Source organism: Gambusia affinis, linkage group LG23 (genome assembly GCF_019740435.1).
Source record: "Gambusia affinis linkage group LG23, SWU_Gaff_1.0, whole genome shotgun sequence".
Classification (NCBI taxonomy): Eukaryota; Metazoa; Chordata; class Actinopteri; order Cyprinodontiformes; family Poeciliidae; genus Gambusia; species Gambusia affinis.
The window spans coordinates 3,596,260-3,618,697 of record NC_057890.1 but is presented as its reverse complement, the minus strand read 5'-3'; the positions used below and the strand labels follow the sequence as shown (position 1 = coordinate 3,618,697).

The window sequence follows — 22,438 nt, the reverse complement described above, 5'->3', positions numbered from 1 at the left end:
GCATGATGCAATTGCTGGCCATTGCCTGAAGTGAAACTTACCACTACAAAGACTGTCCTGATGTTGGCAAGAAATCCCTGGAATGCTATTTCCACTGCCCAAAAAAAAAAGCACATAAAGACAATGCAACGTTCAGATTTTGTGGCATATTTCTTTATGCTTGATGGAGCATCGAGCAAATGAGTTGAGGGGATGAAAATGTTTGTTTTAGAATGTCAGGACAGGATAATGTGAGCCTTACCCATCCAGGATGTGCACCAGGTAAGAATCGTTACTGCAGATGGAGCTGCTGCTGTTGTCCTCTGGACCAGCAACTGACATTGTAAAGCTGAAAAACCCCAAAGGAGGTGGGGGATATTATAATAATTATCATAGTTTATTGTGGTAAATGTGTGTTCATAAACTGTCATTGGTAAGAAGAAAAAAAACAACATCACCATTCAGAGCATCTTTTCAATCAAGGACCTACACATGTACTTTAAGCCTCTCAATCAATTTGTACAACAAAGGGGAACTGCTCAACACACACTGTATGAGTATGTGTGAGTTTTTTACATTAATTTTTTCCATTATACACCACAGTACAAAATACACAAAAACAGTTGTGTACAGAATATTAAAAGTTTGTATTTCAAAACGAGCCTCACCCATTGAGAGGAAACTTCTTGGGAAAGTCAGAGTACGCAAAGTCGTTGCTGTTGGAACTGCAGCTGTCGTCGTCTCGAGGAGTGTTCAGACATTTCATCTCAGTTCTAGAACCGGCCTGCATGTCTTTGGACATTTTAGAGCTGAAAATATAGAAATCATAACAAAAAGGTTTTAAGTAATTGTGTTTTAGCGTTTGTTTATTTTCCCTGACGCCATATCTACTGCAACTCTACCTCTTTCTGTCTGTTAAGGTGTGTTACTGGCAGGAATCAGAACAGATAAGGCCAGGCAAACAGGTATTCCTTGTCTAAGAATGCATATTGTCAGAACAGATCAAAATCATATCAGAATCTCATAAAGCTTATTCTGATGAGGAGTTTTAGGTCATCAAAATGTACTACCTGTGTATTTTTAAGGTGGGAGATTGTCATCCGTTTAATTTAATCAAGATGTTCTATTTTTAATGTATGCAAAAGAAGCAAATCAGATTCCATTTTGAAATCTCGTTTCAATACAATCCAAAGATTGGTATCAATGGCAATCTTTCCTTTAAACATTTTTTTTAGGGGGGTTGGTAAGAGTTTTCTATTAGGTAGCACCGACCGACAGATGAGGCATCGATGAGATCGGTATCAATATTAGTCCCCGTGAGTGAGATCTTTTCAGCGACGGGAGGGGCTGAGTGATGACGCAGCGAGTGGAAAAATACCGGAGCGCGAGTCTTCACAGCATCACCCAGACTTGACTGAAGAGGAAGGGATGCTGAAGGACAAAAAGACCCGCAGAGGCTGATCTTTTACAACGCCCCTCAGAAAAATCATTTATTATCTGTTAGGTAAAATGATTTTTTTAAAAAGAAGTTTTAATAAGGAAATCCAAAAATGACATAGGCTACAAAAACTGAGAGCGAGAGAGAGAAAGAGAGCGAGAGCGAGAGATCACTTCCCCTAGGGAGGTATCTATATATAGGGGAGGTCACCTCAAAGTTCAACAGTTTCTTCGAGGGTGTTCGCTGTCTTAAATTATTTTGCTACTTGAAAAAATCTTTAACTAGTATCAAAACCAGAGTTATACTGACAGGTGTAAGTTACTTATTGCAGAAAAATAGGTGCAATCTAGGTTAATCCTTTTTTACATTCGGACTTTAAATCCTTTCAGTTTCATTTTGTTATCTCAAAGTCATCTTATAAAGGCTTTAAAAGGTAAGAAAAATAGTTTGTTTCGACTAGTAGTTTGTTAACTCCTGTTGGAAAAAAGTTTTTTTTTAAACTGTAACACCTGTTTTAGGCACGGAGTTGGTTTCAGATTCAGGAAGCAGCAAATAGGTTAAGGAAGAGGCTCGGAACATGTTAGGGTTGTAAACAAATAGTTTTAAACGTTTTGGCATTTCATCGACATGAAACTCTGATTAATCACTAATAACTACTATTTATGAAATCTCAGACCGAAATGGAGGTTTGAGAAAACTGTGTTTCTGCGTGTGTAGCTACTATACGGAAGAGGATGATTAGGGCCACTGAAAAAAAAAAAATATGAAGATGTCTGCTGTGTTAAATTGTGAGAAACCAACATTCAAAAGGAAACGCACATCTTTTAGATGGCATTACCACAGATCTTTATTTAATCAGCAACATAACATCATAATGTATTAGTTAGATCGTCGTGACAAAGACACTCGCGAGCCGGCTAAGTGACATCCTTAGCGGGAAGGGGGCGAGTTTTAGACGGCTCGTGTTTTGTAGTTGACTGCAGCTGCAATTCAATCTCCTTTTAAAAACACTGTAAAACCACAAATATGCATCCATCTACATATCATTTAAACTAATGTATTAACTTATTTTTCTTGTGTCTTGTGACGTATACTGTGCTGTCAGATCAGCACAGGCTGTCACCACCGGCAATCACATGACTGCGACTAGTCGACATGAAATGTAAAAACTCGCGAGACGTCCTAGAGTCGACTAGTCGACTAATTGGTTCAACCCCTAGTGTGTACATGGAAAAAACGGAGGCCTAAGGTCTTTTGCGTTAAGGTCTGCAACAAACAAATTCTCCAATATATGCCCAGATCTTCTTTGACATGATTCCCAACTGACATCCATTTGTGATTTAATACCTTTATAGTCTGATACGCTTTTTAAAAATAGTAGTAGATATGTGATCTGGATGATGCGCGACATGCAGATAATGGTCAGGGTGTGGATTTCTCTGGTTCAAAACAGAGCAAAATGAATAACAGCAAGTAGTACACCAATGTCCTAAATGATCTGACCCAGATGAGGTATCTCGAAAAAATATGCATATATTTAGGATATGATCCATATTGTCTTGGTAAAAAAGACTTGTCATATAGTCTTGAGGATTTACCCAGTGTCCAGGTGATCTACATGACTGTCTGGTGCTGCAAACCTCATATTACACGACAAATTAGAGGATGATAGTCCTGTCCTGGACTGCGGATTGGTTGTGGATTTAAAAGAATGCTATGAAAGCCACTGTTTTTACTAAAGAAAGCTTATACATAAACAGAATGAATTATAATATCCACCATAATCCTTGTTGTCTTTTCAGCTCTAAAATGTCAAATGCTGATGAAGACAGCTACAGCTCCAACAGTGATGACTTTGCGTACTCTGACTTTCCCAAGAAGTTTCCTCTCAATGGGTGAGGCTCGTCTTGAACATGTCTTCACAAACAAACCAAAAAAAAGTTTTGACATGTCGGCTCATTTAACACGTCTCTTTCTTCTATTAAAGGCAATACCCAGATGCAGATCCAGAGAGTCAAAACTTCCTCTCTGATCACAACCCAAGCAAGAAGAAGTATGAAACTGAATACGTAAGTTCAGGTTTATTTATTCCACAATGCAATTTATTTTCTTCTATTTTTTAAAATTCTGTTTTCTCCTCTTCAGCACCAGGGCAGTGCCTCCTTCGGCATGTCCGTCTTCAACCTGGGCAATGCCATCATGGGCAGCGGCATTCTGGGTCTGTCCTACGCTATGGCCAACACCGGCATCGCTCTGTTTGTGTAAGCACTTTTCTTTTCATCCTAATTTGGCTGAGCGGCATTCAGACAGGTGTTGTTTTCAGGTCTCAGGTTGATATTCCTAAGCTCAGCAGGAAATTTTGAACTATTCTGTTCATATTGACTTGCAAACATAGAAGAAAAAACTCACATCTGAAGTAATGTGATGTTACTGGCAACCTGAACCTGTTTGTCTAAACTTCTGTAAAAGACCATCTGGAAAAGATATCAGTAATAAAGTGTGTGTGTGTGTGCGTGTGTGTGTGTGTGTGTGTGTGTGTGTGTGTGTGTGTGTGTGTGTGTTCGTGTTCCAGCATAAGTTATAAGCTTTAAAATCCTTCAGAGTTTTCCAGACAGCAGTGGACCACACAAATTACTCACGGTTTTTTTTATACTGTTGCAACCATTATACAATCTCGTCTTCAGTTCAACCTCATCAGTGGAGACACATTGTTGATGTTACCATTAGAAAATAGCTTACAATTAAATATTAGCAAAGCTCAATGTGATTTTCATGGAAGGCGGAGTGTTGTTGTTAGCAGCTGCTGAAAGTAACTAAAAAAGTTGATTTTAATGTAACTTAGTTACTTTTCAAATCAAGTAGTCAGTAATCTAACTAAGTTACTTTTTTAAGGAGTAATCAGTAATCCGATTATAGTTACTTTTTCAAAGTAACTATGCCATCACTGTTTATTGCCGATAAACAATACTGAACATTTACAACTGAAGACTTTTATCTCTTTTGTGTTTACAGGATTCTCCTGTTTTCCGTTGCCATTTTCTCCTTGTATTCTGTCCACTTGTTGCTGAAGACAGCCAATGAAGAAGGTGAGAACCAGCTCTGACTTTCTAGCAACTATTGATATTTGATCACATTTAAATGTCAAGATTTAAAACTCTTTGTGTTTTTTTCCCTCTTTTTCCAGGTGTTCGTGTTTACGAGTCACTGGGTTACAAGGCCTTTGGGATCCAAGGCAAACTGGCTGCTTCCTGCTCCATCACCATGCATAACATTGGAGGTGAGGGACTGACCTTTAAGTAGAACAACTATTCATTGTAACTAATTTAGTGTTATGATGCTTATATTCATCTACCATTTTTTAACTGAAACATTTCTTTTCTGTGTCTAGTAATTCTGCCTGCAGTCCAAACAAAATTAGATAGCTTATACATTATTATTATTATTATTATTATTATTATTATTATTATTATTATTATTATTATTATTATTATTATTATTATTATTATTATTATTATTATTTCTATGAGTGTCCTGTGACTTTTTTGTATCTCTCAAAATATCAGAAATTACTCTTTTTTTCCTAAATGTGTAAATTTATGCTAGGGCTGTTGCTAACTTCTGCGTTTATTTAAATTTTCTTTTTTATTTTTAATCTTTTATGCAGCCATGTCAAGCTACCTCTTCATTATTAAATATGAACTCCCCGCTGTTATTCAGTCTTTTACTGGAGCAAATGATGGGTAAGTTATTAAATATTTGGTTGTTTTAACAACTAAACAAAAAATAGTAGAATTGGTTCTTATTAATTTCATGTTCATTTCACCATTTACCACTTAATACCTCTATGGGTTTTGTTATTTTAGAGCTGAAATTTCTAGTCCAAAATCAATTTAGTCTAGAATGTGACATTCTATAATTGTGCTGCTCAACGTGGCAACATGTTGGAATCAATCCATCCATTTTCTTACACCCTTCGTCCCTAATGGGGTCAGGAGGGTTGCTGGTGCCAATCCCCAGCTAACGTTCCGGGTGAGAGGCGGGTTCACCCTGGACAGGTTGCCAGTCTGTCGCAGGGCAACACAGAGACACACAAGAGACACAACCATGCGCACACACACTCACACCTAGGGAGAATTTAGAGAAACCAATTAACCTGACATTCATGTTTTTGGACTGTGGGAGGAACCCGGAGAACCCGGAGAGAACCCACCATGCACAGGGAGAACATGCAAACTCCATGCCGGGAATCGAACCCAGGACCTTCTTGCTGGAAGGCAACAGCTCTACCAACTGCACCACTGTGCAGCCCCATGTTGGAATTGCTCTGTTAATTATATTCAGATTTTATCTTCTTTAAAACTTTAATTCCTTTATTTCTGGCAGAAAATTAATTATTTATGACCAAATTTGAATCCAACTAAAGCACAAAAGTTGAAAATGAAGTGTTGTTGGCTGCAGATAAGATAAGAACTGATACCCATTGATAAGACTTGAATGGAAGAACATGAGCTCGTTTTAATTTTCCATAAATTTTGGAACTTCTGGACATTGCTTAGACCAACTAACAATTGACTGGAAGTGAGATCATTTCATTGCCTGAGCTGAATTAGTTGTTTAAAATAAGGCTATTGTTAACTGCCTTTCTGTTTTATGCTTGCTTAACGTTTTTTTTTTTCTATGATATTGCATTGCTGCCACATATTAAAGATTATCTGGTTCCAGAAGAATTGAATTCATTGGCAAACTTTTCTACCAATCTCTTCTCCCTCTCCAACTTCTTCTTTTCTTCTTCATTAATTTCCTCATTCAAATCCCTTTTGCAGTCACACAGGGCCCAAAGCAACATTTCCTTTTCTATCTTGAGGTTAGGTTGAGCACTCTGTTGAGTTTTATGACCTTTTGTGAAAAATTGGTGGGCAGGTCTGAATCTAGAGAGTGACCCGACATTCTGTGAAGCTGAAAAGTCAAGACCAGTGCAAAAATTCTCATTTTGAGTGTTCAAACTAATTGATTACATTTTCTCAACAGATTGTGTAACAAATATTATTTTACCAATTTAAAGATAAATGTGTGTGTTTCAGTGAATGGTACATCAATGGAGATTTCCTTGTGATTCTGGTCTCAATTATTGTTATCCTGCCTCTGTCTCTGCTCAGGAACTTGGGTAAGGAGTGTGTGTGTGTGTGTGTGTGTGTGTGTGTGCATGTGTGTCATAAAATGTCGTTCCTATGTAATAATAAAAGTGGAAGTGGCAGCTTTAAAACGGCAACAACATTTTCTCTGTCTCCCTTAGGTTACCTTGGTTACACCAGCGGTCTGTCTCTACTCTGCATGGTGTTTTTTCTGATTGTGGTGAGTACAATCCCACCTTGTTTCCTTCTTCCTTCATTGACAGTTAGAAAGAACTCATTGTAATGTTTAGTTTATTTAGGCACTGTAATAATATAGCACCATCCAAAAATATATTTTTTCTATGTATTCCTTCAGGTGATCATAAAGAAGTTCCAGATGCCATGCCCTCTGCCTTTTCCTGAGGCTGAAAATGAAACCATGCATATGTTCAACAACACCACTGCAGATGATGTCACTTGCAAGCCTAAATACTTTGTCTTCAACTTACAGGTAAATAAATCTCTCGCAGATTAAACAGATTTCAATATTTTCAATAATACTCGAAGAATAACTTCTAATCTTTGTATTTTCCCATCTCTCCAGACTGTCTATGCTATACCCATCCTCACTTTTGCCTTCATGTGCCACCCTACTATCCTACCCATGTATGATGAGCTCAAAGAGTAAGTGCTGCTGCATGGATTTAACTCAAAGTCCGATAATGTTTAAACTACATCAATGTTATATTTCTTTAAAGTTTAAAGTCTGGTGTCTAAATCAAACTCTCCTTCCCTGAACAGTCGGTCACGCCGAAAGATGCAGAATGTGGCCAACGTGTCCTTCCTGTCCATGTTCATCATGTACCTGCTGGTTGCCCTCTTCGGATACCTCACCTTCAACAGTAAGTTATACAATAAGATTTAAATACTACAGTGTGGTACAGTGTTAGCAGTATTGAGATGTTGTCAAGATGCGTGTTGGTGTTAATGTTTATTAATTACATATAATTGCAGCTGAGTTGGCAATAAGTTAAACTGTTTAAAGTCATAAGTAGTAAGTAACTGAAGTGATCTCTGTCATATTTCTATTCAGTCCACGTGGAATCTGAGCTGCTCCACACCTACTCAAAGTTCTACAAGAAAGATATTCTCCTGCTGGTTGTTTGTCTGGCTGTGCTTGCCACTGTCACACTCAGAGTCCCTGTGGTGCTCTTCCCTGTAAGTATTGAGGGTCTACAGTTCATTATCCAGTCAGTCACAAAGACCATGAAGCCAATTGAGCTAATCTTTGTCTGGTTCTGAACAGATTCGTACCTCAGTCGGCCACCTGCTGTTCCCAGGAAAGGACTTCAGCTGGATCCGTCACGTTATTATCACCGTGATCCTGCTAGCAGGAACCAACATTCTGGTCATTTTTGTCCAAAGCATCAGAGATATTTTTGTTTTCATTGGTAAGTAACTGTACATGTTAATATGTATCATCAACTGTCTAAAATGTATTATCGAACTTTTGTGATTAACGGCTCAATTTTTCCTCATTCCAGGTGTCTCTGCTGCTGCAATGCTGATCTTCATCCTGCCCTCAGCTTTCTATCTCAGACTGGTTAAGAAGGAGTCAATGGTATCCAGGCAGAAGATTGGGGTAAGACATAATTAGACATTTCACAATTTCAATCACATTTTGTTGTTTTTATTAAACTCAATGTAAAATATTGTGTAACTAACAACTTCAAATTAACTGTGAAATGATTTCTTCCACCAGGCTGCGATGTTCCTGATATTAGGATTTGTTGTCATGTTTGTCTGCATTACTCTTATCATCTTGGACTGGATCGCGAACTCTATGGAAGACCAAGGTCACTGAAGCTCCAGCTCTTCTGCTGGCGGAGGGGGAAGCTTTCAGAGTCGAACTGCAACAAACACACAACCAACAAAAACATTGTGACGAACAAAGCAAACCACAAAGACTCACTTGATGCTCAGCTCTGGCTTTCTGAGCAATGGACCGTACCATTCCAAGAGAATGTATCTGAACTCTGTACATTTTGCTGTTCTAGGCCACAAAGATGGCGTTTCCCTCTTTTTACCGTAACTTTCTAAATAGTCTTTTGCTTTTTACTTTTTTTCTGTTTCATTATTGTGGTACAGCTGTAAACAAAAAGGCCTCACAACACAGACTGAAAATTTGTAGAGTTCAAACACAGCTTCCTCTCAGGTACAGTGTTATTCGTGGGAGAGTGTAGCTGTGAACTCTGACCTCAGAGAGAACACCTTGCCAAACGAAGTACATGAATCTCCTCAAACGAGGCCACGGGACTTGAAACTACATGGTCAATTTAGTTTCCTTCGACCTTTGCTTTCTGTTTTTATTCAACTTCACCAAAAACGTGTCTGTGAAGCATCTTTGTATATTGAGAAGCACTTATAGCTGAGGCCATTTGTCAGTTTTCACCTGAACGGCACCTTGTTCAGTATTTCTAAGGTCCTTTGATTTCGCTCAAAGTATCACCTAGCGAATCTGTGAACAGAACCAGACACTGGGAGGTCTGTATTAGATCTTGTCTGACGGGCGTGTGCGGCAGCGACACTACTGCTACAGGAAGGCCGCCAAGCCTTCCGTTTCCATCCACGGAGGGAAACCTAGAATGTTTTTTTCTTTATGGGAGAATACTTTGAATTTGACCACATACAGTGGTTGTAGTAATATAGTTGTTACACTTGTTAAACAGCTTCAGCCGTACGAAGTCAGGTGCACTCTAAAACACCAAGAAAACACCAAGAAAATACCCAGAATTCTTCAGTGTTCAGTGTCATAGCACAATACAGTGGTTTACAATGAAGAACAATGGCAACCCAGCATGGATCCAATTCCCAACCGAGTCAAGAACCGTTCATCAGAGAGTGCACTGTGCTTCCAACACTAACCACATCGAGAAAAACTGTGTCACCTATTTATGGAAGGCCGTTAAAGAAATGTAATTTAAACTATTTTAATATATTTATACAATGTTGTATGTACATATGTATGTGAATGTATATATATATATATATCTGTTTGTTTTTAAAGATTTTTGTTTGAACAATTTCATGGAGCTCAAAAACCAAATGAGGTCATATTGTGAAGAGTTTGCTCAGAACATCAGAGCGTTATCTGTTCATTTCTTCAGAAACACTGAATATTCATCCTGGATGGATTCAGAGGTGAAAGGTCACGACTGGAGCCACTTTGAAAAAAAATTTTAAGCCCCTGAAGACAGACACAAATCAGCAAACCGTTCTCTTTGGTCAAACATGGAAAGGATGCTGCCTGTCAGTGCTACACTCTTGTTTCAATGAAACACTTTGTACATGGTGTAAATAATGTCCCAATAAAATGAACTATGACCTGAAACCTTCACCCTCTGTCTTCTCTGTCGTCCTCTTCATAAAGTTGGAGACAAATACCCTGGTATTGGTCTAGATTTGATGTTCACACCTTAACGTGACATTTGTTCTATGCTGGTCTTTTATCTCTTAAACAGAACTGAAAACTGTATAAACTGATTGGATTTATCAAGTCTGTATGAATACATTTAACTGAGCATTAGCAGCACAACAATAGGAAGTAGGCCTGTTTAACCTAATATATTTGAAGGTAATATGCTAAATGGAGATTAGCTGCTGTAATTTTCTTCTAAAGCTCTTAATCAGAGAAGAAGACGGCCCCTTAATCTGACCCGTCCCTAAATCCTTTGAGAATAAACTTCATAAATCTTGCTGCTGTTCAGTTGTTCAATACCAGGTCCAAGCAAATTGGTTTCTTACAGTGGAAGTTTATTTACCAAATGGGCCCAAGTACCAGACCCTGTGGTACTCCATAAACAGCTGTAGTGTTTGAGGAAGATTTATCATTGCCTTCATCATCATTAACATCAACAGAATGGTCCAGACTGTTTGGGTAAAATGCAGATGGATGACCTTGGAGAGAGTTCTTGCTAGCCAAAAATTGTGGGTTCAATTCCACTTTCCTCATGCCACGTGTCAACATGCCCCTAATGCTATCTGTTCTTTATGGATGGATTAATCCTTTCTAAAACTGTGGTGACAACTAAAGTAATAGTTTGGCTGGCATGGGATCTAAGGTTGAAAAAGGTTTAGATAAAGCTAATATTTTTCAGATCACCAAAAGTCTAAATACAGACCTTCATTTATCCCAAAAGGTAGCTGCACTTGATATGACAGAGTTACCGTGTTGGAAGTTTGCCATGAACGCTATTTATTATAATCTTTTGTTTGTTTTTAGAAGATTACCCGTGAAGTCATCCCCTTGATTTTCTTGATATTAAGAGCAAAATTTGTTTGTTGTAATCTGGATTTATTTCCTCTTACCTTTATTGTTCTTGGTAAAAAAATAAATAAATAATTATATATATATATATATATATATATATATATATATATATATATATATATATATATATATATATATATATATATTATATATATATATATATATATATATATATATATATATATGTCTCGCTACATACATCTCTTTTTCGAGGTTTGAAACGCTGGCCTTTTAGTGTAGGCTTCTGTTGCCTTTGATTACTCATAAAAGACACTCGAAATTCCTTTTTGTATCAAAAAGGACTACCCCGAAGGTAGTGGAGAATGACCGAGCTAAGATCCTGTGGGACTTCCAGATCCAGACAGACAAAATGGTGAGGGCGAACCAACCAGACATAGTCGTGGTGGATAAACAACAGAGGAAAGCCGTCGTGGTGGATGTGGCAATACCAAGTGACTGCAACATCAGGAAAAAGGAGCATGAAAAACTAGAGAAATACCAGGGCCTAAGGGAGGAACTGGAGAGGGCCTGGAAGGTGAAGACCACAGTGGTGCCTGTGGTCATCGGGACCCTCGGGGCAGTCACCCCCAAACTGGAACAGTGGCTACAACAGATCCCAGGAACAACATCAGACATCTCAGTCCAGAAATGTGCAGTCCTAGGCACAGCCAAGATACTGCGCAGAACCCTCAAGCTCCCAGGCCTCTGGTAGAGGACCTGAGCTAAGAGGAAGAAGAATCACCACCCGCGGTGGGTGAGAAGGGAATTTTTTATATATAAAGTATCAAGTATTTAGCTTAGTATACAGCTCAGGAGGAGCTTAATCAGTGAAAGCCTTCTTATGTGACTTTAAAACGGAGAAGCAGAGTAATAGGAAGGGTGATTGTGGCAACGGCGGTAGGAGTTTACTTTCCTGAAGTGGATCACCAGCTCGATTCCCGGTCTGCCCGCCCTTATTGTTTATGTCCTTAGGCAAGACACTTCAACCTGGCGTCGCGCTAAATTCCAGGTTCGCTTCTGTAGCTACAATTCGGTAGCTTGCCTTCATCAGCTTGTGCTCTGAGAGTTGAATTTGAGCTATAAAGGTCATTATAAATAAAATTGATTATTATTAAGACAGTAGCATTTTTACACAGTAAACGATTCTCTTCCCAATGACGACCTCTAGTGGTCAGTGGTTGATTTTCTCTCTCTGAAAAGTGATGGGGTTTTTTTATTCCTAGAACTTAAAGTTAAACGATCTAAGTCTGTACTTTGCTCTTTTGGAGGCATTACGTTTTTAATGTTTGACAGGACTCAAAGCAGAACCAGAAGACCTGAGAGGTCTGGAAGGTTGAGACAACAGCAGCAGATCTTTAATGTATTCTGGTGCTAAGTTGTTCAGTGATTTATAAACTAACAACAGTATTTTAAAGTCTATTCTTTGAGCTACAGGGAGCCAGTGGAGGGACTTTAAAACTGTCTTCATGTGGCTCTGAAGGTTCAGGTCAGAGTCCATCACTAAGGTTTTGGACCTGATCGTGGGTTTCAGTTGTAATAACTGAAGCTGTGCACTGACTCTAGATCTATAACTCTAGATCTATAACTCTAGATCTATAACTCTATATTGTTCCTCTTTAGGTCCAAAAATAATAACTTCAGTTTTGTTTCTGTTCAGCTGGAGAAAGTTTTAGCACATCCACATATTTATCTGTTCTAAGCATCTGTTCAGTGATTGGATGGATTCAGAGTCTCCAGGTGACATCATAATGTAGAGCTGTGTGTCATCTGCATAGTTATGGTAGCTGATATTATTTCCTGTTATAAAATGAGCTATTGGGAGCATATAAATATTGAATCAGAGGGGTTCTAGAATTGAACCTTGAACCACATTTGACCTCTGACCTCTTTGATGAAAAGTTTCCAACTGAAACAAAGAAATCCCTGTTCTTTAATTAAAGATTCAAACCAGTTCACCACTGGACTCCTGTCCCAACCCAACTCACCAGTCAATTCAGTGATATGTCATGACAAATATACATTTATACTTCACATATATCAACACCAACTGTACACTTCAAAACGCGTCCACGTTTAGAACAAATATCTACCAAATCTTGACTCCTGCTGTCAATCTAAAAAAATAAAAAGTTGTCTATTTGTTTTGTTTTCAGAGTGTCCTGTGTAAATAGTCTGGGGAAGTGAATGAAGTTTTCCAAAATCAGCTTCAAAACTTTTGTCCACTTTCTGACTTTGAGTATTCTCTCAGGCTTGCATGTGGTTCTGGTGACATATATGAAAACCAAATATGTCATAATTATTGTTTTGCTCCAGATTTAAAATAATTTTGTTTGACCTGAAAAAATCAAGAAGTGTATATTTCTTACAATGAGTGTAAGAAATGTAAACTTGTAGCTATTTTTGACATTTTTTTAATTTTTGTTATTAGGTTGTTTTTTTTCCCCCTTTGATTGTTTTTTTATCCAATAGAAAATCACTGTGTGCCAGTCTCCGCCTCTCATTCTTCCTGTGACTCTGTCCTGTAAGTATCAGAGCTGATGCAAAAAACTGTAAGTCGTCGCTTCACTTTGTTCACGTCTCTAAAGGTGAGTAGTCTCCATTTACTCTGTTACTTTAGTAACTTTTTGATAAATATTTACTTCTTAGAGCAGATTTACTGAACCATACATATTTTTACTTAAACATTAAGTAAAAAATATTAGATATAATAATAATAATAAGTAAATATTATTGTTAATAGTATGAGGCTCTTACCTGAATATATGTTTTTTGCCATCCTACCCAGAGGATTTGCTTTTGCACGTTTATTATAAATCTGTTTTTGGAAATTCTGAGGTGCAGTAAAAAAAAAAAAAAAAAAGGCAATAATATGTGATAAGGCATATATTATCACAAATAATATAACTTTATGCAACTTGTCCTATATTGATATCAGTTTTTATTGTGATAATGAATAAATTGAGAACTTTTTACAGTTTCACATAATCCATTTCTAATCTGCGTCAGACATTCTGTTGGTTGAGTGTCATCACCATGTTATTGTCAGTGAGAGGTTCTGTTGGTAATTAAAGTTCATGCCGAACACCTGAAAGTGTTCATTTTTAGAAAACAACCTGAACTCTGGTCACTTCATGGAATAAGATGAAACTACGAGGCTCAAATCATAATGACTTTCATCTGCTGTTACTGAAGTGAACTGTGTCATGATTACTACTAGACTGTTTCTCTGCATTTTAGGATCTTATATAAGCAAAACTATGACACCTTTTTCAACAAACAAATCATGTTATTGCTGCAATATCAAACTGAATATGTGTAAAGTTCTGTATAGTTTGAAAATAAAAAAGATGTTTGGGTCAGTTGTAAAGGTTTCACTTTCTGTTGTTGTTTTCTGACTCGTTTGAAACAGGTTTTTAAAACAGGTCAGACAAGTCAGCTGTCCGTATCAAAGACTATGAACAACAGAAAATATTTTGTTTACGTCATCAAATGTTTGGCTGTCTTGTCCCTCATGTTGACTGACAGCAAAAAAAACCTTCCCAAGGTGGAAATAGTTGTTCTTCTGTACCACTTTGTCAGCTAATATGTTTACAAAATGGATGCTTGTAGGTCATATATTGAAAGTGTAATTGGAAAAAGACTATCTCAACCATTCTGAGTTTATACATACACATTTGGCAGAATAAATAGACAAGTGGACATAATAAAACTGAAAATCTAAAAATATTGATCCACTGCATTCTTATTTTTTGCTTTTTATCTATAAAATATCCATCAACTAGAAGCCTGGTACTAAAGTTGTGATATCCAGACACTGATAGAGACAATAATAGCAGCATTTAAACACTAACTCTCTTCTCTACCAAGCAAGAAGAAACATGGCACAGAATATGTAAGTTGAAACATTGTAAACTTCTGTTACCTTTAGGTTTCTGTTTCTCTCGGCTCACAGTTGGTTTCATCCAGTGGGGAGGAGTTTTCTAGCAAAGATCCTTGGAATGCCATCTTATTGTTACAGAAGCAGCATCGCACTGTTTGTGTACAAACACCTTTAATCATTTTTAAATGTTTACGAATATTAAGTCTGACTGTCCAGTGAAGAGCAGTCTGAAGTTAAAACTGAGATGAAATTTTCAGAGACTACTCAAAAAGATGAAGACAACAAAAGTTATAACTACGATGACAGTCAAGAGCAGTCCCCTTATTTTATGTGTGAGAAACTGCTGGAAGTTTTAACCTGTGTTAAAAGGCTTAAAGGAAAGATTGGCATTGATACCAATCTTTGGATTGTATTGAAACGAGATTTCAAAATGGAATCTGATTTGCTTCTTTTGCATACATTAAAAATAGAACATCTTGATTAAATTAAACGGATAACAATCTCCTACCTTAAAAATACACAGGTAGTACATTTTGATGACCTAAAACTCCTCATCAGAATAAGCTTTTTGAGATTCTGATATGATTTTGATCTGTTCTGACAATATGCATTCTTAGACAAGGAATACCTGTTTGCCTGGCCTTATCTTTTCTGATTCCTGCCAGTAACACACCTTAACAGACAGAAAGAGGTGTCTGTTAATATGGCGTCAGGAAAAATAAACATACGCTAAAACACAATTACTTGATTGATTCTATATTTTCAGCTCTAAAATGTCCAAAGACATACAGGCCTGTTCTAGAACTGAGATGAAATGTCTGAACGCTCCTCGAGACGACGACAGCTACAGCTCCAACAGCAACGACTTTGCGTACTCTGACTTTCCCAAGAAGTTTCCTCTCAATGGGTGAGGCTCGTCTTTAACATGTCTTCACAAACAAACCAAAAAAAAAGTTTTGACATGTCGGCTCATTTAACACGTCTCTTTCTTCTATTAAAGGCAATACCCAGATGCAGATCCAGAGAGTCACAACTTCCTCTCTGATCACAACCCAAGCAAGAAGAAGTATGAAACTGAATACGTAAGTTCAGGTTTATTTATTCCACAATGCAGTTTATTTTCTTCTATTTTTTAAAATTCTGTTTTCTCCTCTTCAGCACCAGGGCAGTGCCTCCTTCAGCATGTCCGTCTTCAACCTGGGCAATGCCATCATGGGCAGCGGCATTCTGGGTCTGTCCTACGCTATGGCCAACACCGGCATCGCTCTGTTTGTGTAAGCACTTTTCTTTTCATTCTAATTTGGCTGAGTGGCATTCAGACAGGTGTTGTTTTCAGGTCTCAGGCTGATATTCCTAAGCTCAGCCATATTGACTTGCAACTAGAAGAAAAAACTCACATCTGAAGTAATGTGATGTTACCGGCAACCTGAACCTGTTTGTCTAAACTTCTGTAAAAGACCATCTGGAAAAGATATCAGTAATAAAGTGTGTGTGTGTGCGTGTGTGTGTGTGTACGTTTGTTTCTAATACCTTGTGGGGACCAATTTCCTTCTGTCCCCAGCTGCTCCTTGTGGGGACCGAAGCCTGGTCCCCACAAGGGGAAACGCTGTTTTTGGGTCAGGGGTCAGATTTCGGACTAAGGTATGAATTGAGTTTTGGTTAGGGTTAGGGTTAGGTATGTAATGGATAGGGTTAGGATAAGTGTAAGGGGTAAGTTTTAGGCTGTAGAAATGAATGGAAGTCAATGGAAAGTCCCCACAAAGATAGCTGCACAAACATGTGTGTTCCAAGCAACTTCAGCATAAGTTCATTTTTGCTAGAAGAAGGTTATTGGAGGTTGTTTTACAAATACGGCTCCTGGTGGCTGTTCAATGTATCATGTTTTTGGAAAAATGTTTTGTTAGTGACTAAAAAGGTTTCTGTCAGCAGAAGCCTGGATAAAAAAAAAAAATAAAAAAAATCAGAATTCCTATAAGTCATTACTGTGCCTGTTGCACAACTTGTATCATTTAGCATGAAAGACCCATCAAACATATAGTTTTTATTTATTTATTGCCAATAAACACAAGTCATCTACAACTAAAGACCTTTTCCCTGTTTTGTGTTTACAGGATTCTCCTGGTTTCCGTTGCCATTTTCTCCTTGTATTCTGTCCACTTGTTGCTGAAGACAGCCAATGAAGCAGGTGAGAACCAGCTCCAACTTTCCAGCAACTTTTTATGTTTGATCACATTTAAATTCAAGATTTAAAACTCTTTGTGTTTTTTTCCCTCTTTTTCCAGGTGTTCTTGTTTACGAGTCACTGGGTTACAAGGCCTTTGGGATCCCAGGCAAACTGGCTGCTTCCTGCTCCATCACCATGCAGAACATTGGAGGTGAGGGACTGACCTTTAAGTAGAACAACTATTCATTGTAACTAATTCAGTGTTATGATGCTTATATTCATCTACCATTTTTTTAATTGAAACATTTCTTTTCTGTGTCTAGTAATTCTGCCTGCAGTCCAAACAAAATTAGATAGCTTATACATTATTATTATTATTATTATTATTATTATTATTATTATTATTATTATTATTATTATTATTATTATTATTATTATTATTATTATTATTATTATTTCTATGAGTGTGACTTTTTTGTATCTCTCAAAATATCAGAAATGACTCTTTTTTTTCCTCAATGTGTAAATTTATGCTAGGGCTGTTGCTAACTTCTGTGTTTATTTTAATTTTCTTTCTTCTTTTTAATCTTTTATGCAGCCATGTCAAGCTACCTCTTCATTATTAAATATGAACTCCCCATTGTTATTCAGTCTTTTACTGGAGCAAATGATGGGTAAGTTATTAAATATGTGGTTGTTTTAACAACTAAACAAAAAATAGTAGAATTGGTTCTTATTAGTTGCATTTTCATTTCACCATTTACCACTTAATACCTCTATGGGTTTTGTTATTTTAGAGCTGAAATTTCTAGTCCAAAATCAATTTAGTCTAGAATGTGACATTCTATGGATTGCTCTGATTTCAGATTTTATCTTCTTAAAAACTTTAATTCCTTTATTTCTGATGCCTGCATTAAAACTCAGAGATGATTAGATAAGAACTGATTCCCACAGACAAGACTTGAATCCCAAAGCCCTGACTTTGGAGTCAGTCTCCAACACAGACACATCAGCTCTGAGCATTTTTCCTTCTAACCTGCTGGCCACCAAAAAGGAGATTTAAAACCTTTGATGTAACAAGAGAACGTCCAGAAAAACAGTGTTAAAGATCACCTGGATGTATAAAATCTTTTTGCCGTTTATATTCAGAACCCTGGTGAAACCAGGCCTCTGTATTTGTTGACGAGAAGACATCTATTGGTTATTCAATAAACGTTACCAAAAGGTTCTGCTGAGAACTCTGCCGTGATGTCATTGAACCCAACACCTGAACGCAAGAACATGAGCTCGTTTTAATTTTCCATAAATTTTGGAACTTCTGGACATTGCTTAGACCAACTAACAATTGACTGGAAGTGAGATCATTTCATTGTCTGAGCTGAATTAGTTGTTTAAAATAAGGCTATTGTTAATTGCCTTTCTGTTTTATGCTTGCTTAACATTATGCTTGCTCCAACTTCTTCTTCTTTTCTTCTTCATTAATTTCCTCATTCAAATCCCTTTTGCAGTCACACAGGGCCCAAAGCAACATTTCCTTTTCTATCTTGAGGTTAGGTTGAGCACTCTGTTGAGTTTTATGACCTTTTGTGAAAAATTTGTTGGCAGGTCTGAATCTAGAGAGTGACTTGACATTCTCTGAAGCTGAAAAGTCAAGACCAGTGCAAAAATTCTCATTTTGAGTGTTCAAACTAATAATTACATTTCTCAACAGATTGTGTAACAAATATTATTTTATCAATTTAAAGATGTATGTGTGTGTTTCAGTGAATGGTACATCAATGGAGATTTCCTTGTGATTCTGGTCTCAATTATTGTTATCCTGCCTCTCTCTCTGCTCAAGAACTTGGGTAAGGAGTGTGTGTGAGTGTGTGTGTGCATGTGTGTCATAAAATGTCGTTCCTATGTAATAATAAAAGTGGAAGTGGCAGCTTTAAAACGGCAGTGACATTTTCTCTGTCTCTCTTAGGTTACCTTGGTTACACCAGCGGTCTGTCTCTACTCTGCATGGTGTTTTTTCTGATTGTGGTGAGTACAATCCCACATTGTTTCCTTCTTTCTCCTTTGACAGTTAGAATAACTCATTGTAATGTTTAGTTTATTTAGGCACTGTAATAATATAGCACCATCCAAAAATATATTTTTTCTATATATTCCTGCAGGTGATCATAAAGAAGTTCCAGATGCCATGCCCTCTGCCTAATATTGTGGCTGAAAATGAAACCATGCATATGTTCAACAGCACCCCCCACAGCGACAACGCCACTGCAGATGATGACACTTGCAAGCCTAAATACTTTGTCTACAACTCACAGGTAAATAAATCTCTCGCAGATTAAACAGATTTAAATATTTTCAATAATACTCGAAGAATAACTTCTAATCTTTGTATTTTCCCATCTCTCCAGACTGTCTATGCTATACCCATCCTCACTTTTGCCTTCGTGTGCCACCCTACTATCCTACCCATGTATGATGAGCTCAAAGAGTAAGTGCTCCTGCTCAAAGTCCGATAATGTTTAAACTACATCAATGTTATATTTCTTTAAAGTTTAAGGTCTGGTGTCTAAATCAAACTCTCCTTCCCTGAACAGTCGGTCACGCCGAAAGATGCAGAATGTGGCCAACGTGTCCTTCCTGGCCATGTTCATCATGTACCTGCTGGCTGCCCTCTTCGGATACCTCACCTTCAACAGTAAGTTATACAATAAGATTTAAAAACAAGACTGTGGTACAGTGTTAGCAGAATTGAGATGTTGTCAAGATGTGTGTTGGTGTTAATGTTTATTAATTACATGTAATTGCAGCTGAGTTGGCAATAAGTTAAACTGTTTTTAGTTATAAGAAGTAAGTAACTGAAGTGATCTCTGTCATATTTCTATTCAGTCCACGTGGAACCTGAGCTGCTCCACACCTACTCAAACTTCTACAAGTACGATACTCTCCTGCTGGTTGTTCGTATAGCTGTGCTGGCCGCTGTCACACTCACAGTCCCTGTGTTGCTCTTCCCTGTAAGTATTGAGGGTCTACAGTTTATTATCCAGTCAGTCACAAAGACCATGAAGTCCATTGAGCTAATCTTTGTCTGGTTCTGAACAGATTCGTACCTCAGTCGGCCACCTGCTGTTCGCAGGAAAGGTCTTCAGCTGGATCCGTCACATTATTATCACCGTGATCCTGCTAGCAGGAACCAACATTCTGGTCATTTTTGTCCCCAGTATCAGAGATATTTTTGGTTTCACTGGTAAGTAACTGCACATGTTAATACGTATTATCAACTGTCTAACAATGTATCAATTTTTCCTCATTCCAGGTGCCTGTGCTGCTGCAATGCTGATCTTCATCCTGCCCTCAGCTTTCTATCTCAGACTGGTTAAGAAGGAGTCAATGGTATCCAGGCAGAAGATTGGGGTAAGACATTATTAGACATTTATGTCTCTTATTCTACACATCTGATGCTAAAAAGATTTTAAGTTGTAGTAAAATGAAAGCTTCATGAATGGATCTTTGAGGTTATTCACAAACTGAAACTATGCAGTATTAACTGTGAAATGATTTCTTCCACCAGGCTGAGATGTTCCTGACATTAGGATTTGTTATCATGTTTGGCTGCATGACTCTTATCATCTACGACTGGATCGCGAACTCTACGAAAGACCAAGGTCACTGAAGCTCCAGGTCTTTTGCTACTAGTGAGGAACTGAATTTATTTTCTCATTTTAACTTTCATTTTAAAGTTGCTATTTTGTTTTTACTGTACCAAATATGTCCTTTGAAGCACATATTATTTGTCTTTTCAATATCCCTCCCAATATCCTATGATATTAAAAAGATACATATTTTTTTCATTTCAGCTATTTTCAAAAGACTGTAAACAGAAATATTTCAGAACGTCAAATAACGTCAATAATTTTCTTATGAAACGTTTGATTCAATGTGAAAAATGTTTAAGTAAAATGTTGTATTGAACCTCGATTCTTTTTCCATAAGAAACTGAATCAAATTTGGTCAATAGATGCTCTAGGTTGGTTGTCTAAATGCAAAGAGAGCACAGAAATGAGTTGTAATATTCCCTCTGCTTTAGATAAAGATTTCTGTCCTATAAGGCTCAGAACCTGAAACATCAGAGAAAGTTTGGATTACATTGAAAGTAGAGGAAACTTCTCTGCTGTCTCTTAAAAACAGAGCAGTATTATTATATCACACACAAGTTTTTTTTGGCTGTAGTTTATTTTGTGGACTTATTTACATCAATTTGATGTAATTTGGTTCATTTGGTTTAGTCATAACTTACTTTTTTGTGTTCAATTGACTTGAAAGTCACAAATCTTTTTTGTTTTGTTTTGTTTTGTTTTTTTTCCCCCACCAGGGGGTATTTTATGGGCTCTAGTGTCCCTTATCTGAGAGCAGGCTGACAGGAAGGGGGAAGGAGGAGGGGGGAAGACATGCGGCAAACGAAGGCCGGGTCCAGGAATCGAACCCGCGACCGCTGCGTCGAGGACTGAAGGCCTCCAAATGTGGGTCGCGCTATTCCCTACACCACCACAGCACGCCCTGAAAGTCACAAATCTAACTAACTTAAATTAAATTAACTTAAAGGAACATTTTACTTTGACTTGAAATAAATGAGTTCAATACCAGACTTATTTCCTACATCTGACCAACTTAATATATTAAGATCATCCAACGTAATTCATTAAGTTTATCCATCTCAGTTAACTACGCTTTATAACTTCATTCATTAAGTGTGTTTAACATGGGAAATTTAAGTCACTCTTACTCAAATCATTTATTCTTGTCTAAAATAATTCAAACCTCTTTGACTAAATTCAACAGAAAGTCTACTCAAACTTTTAAGTTGTTCCAAACTAAAATATCCAAAATTACATTATCACTCATATCGTATTTGAAATACAACAGGTAACACAGGTGTGCAGATTTTCACCCTCAACTGAATGACTTACTGTATACATGTATTGTGCATTCTTATAGCCATAAGTTTGATGTTATGCACACAATTATGTTTCTGTTAAACTATGCGTGTATTTTATTGACTTATGAGTTTATTGCACTGTTTCTGTTGCATAAGTGGCAGTTAGCTATCATCATAAGGGAGTTATTACTGATTAACACAATATCTGCTAAATTGTGTGTAATTTAAAGTTATTTTGCCTTACTGTCCTAAGATATCAATTATGTCCTAAAAGGCAGCGTTCAGTTAAACACCTATTTAATATTTCCTCTAAGCTCATGTGACTTTACACAGGTTCTATATTTGTGCTCAATATTATCTGGATTTATTTTAATAATTTTTTTTTAAGACTGTGAATAAAAAATAATTGTAACTTTAAATCTAATATTTTTATAAAGCACTAAAGTCCCACTGCAGGAAAGCTGGCCCGACTACATTTCCTGCCATTCAGACAGATTTATGCCATAATCATCTTTTTTTTCCTTTACAAAATGCTGTTGATATTTTTATAAATAAAGTGAAGTGTTATCTTTGGAATCTCCATTCTCTGTGTTCATCTATCTTCAA

The 22,438-nt window shown here is 37.2% G+C and overlaps 1 protein-coding gene across 1 annotated transcript in view; it reads left to right on the top strand.

Moving 5' to 3' along the window:
* LOC122826283 (sodium-coupled neutral amino acid transporter 2-like) overlaps window positions 1–22,329 on the top strand; it is an 85,354-nt gene extending 63,025 nt beyond the window's left edge. The window contains exons 2-16 of the mRNA XM_044107944.1: window positions 15,505–15,645; window positions 15,739–15,820; window positions 15,897–16,012; window positions 16,850–16,923; window positions 17,021–17,113; window positions 17,501–17,576; window positions 18,667–18,749; window positions 18,869–18,927; window positions 19,062–19,214; window positions 19,308–19,387; window positions 19,494–19,594; window positions 19,786–19,910; window positions 19,999–20,143; window positions 20,213–20,310; window positions 20,468–22,329. Coding sequence (XP_043963879.1) covers window positions 15,512–15,645; window positions 15,739–15,820; window positions 15,897–16,012; window positions 16,850–16,923; window positions 17,021–17,113; window positions 17,501–17,576; window positions 18,667–18,749; window positions 18,869–18,927; window positions 19,062–19,214; window positions 19,308–19,387; window positions 19,494–19,594; window positions 19,786–19,910; window positions 19,999–20,143; window positions 20,213–20,310; window positions 20,468–20,569 — 1,521 coding nt within the window. The 5' untranslated portion in view covers window positions 15,505–15,511 and the 3' untranslated portion in view covers window positions 20,570–22,329. The remainder of the gene's footprint in view (window positions 1–15,504; window positions 15,646–15,738; window positions 15,821–15,896; window positions 16,013–16,849; window positions 16,924–17,020; window positions 17,114–17,500; window positions 17,577–18,666; window positions 18,750–18,868; window positions 18,928–19,061; window positions 19,215–19,307; window positions 19,388–19,493; window positions 19,595–19,785; window positions 19,911–19,998; window positions 20,144–20,212; window positions 20,311–20,467) is intronic.
* The last annotated feature ends 109 nt before the right edge of the window (window positions 22,330–22,438 follow it).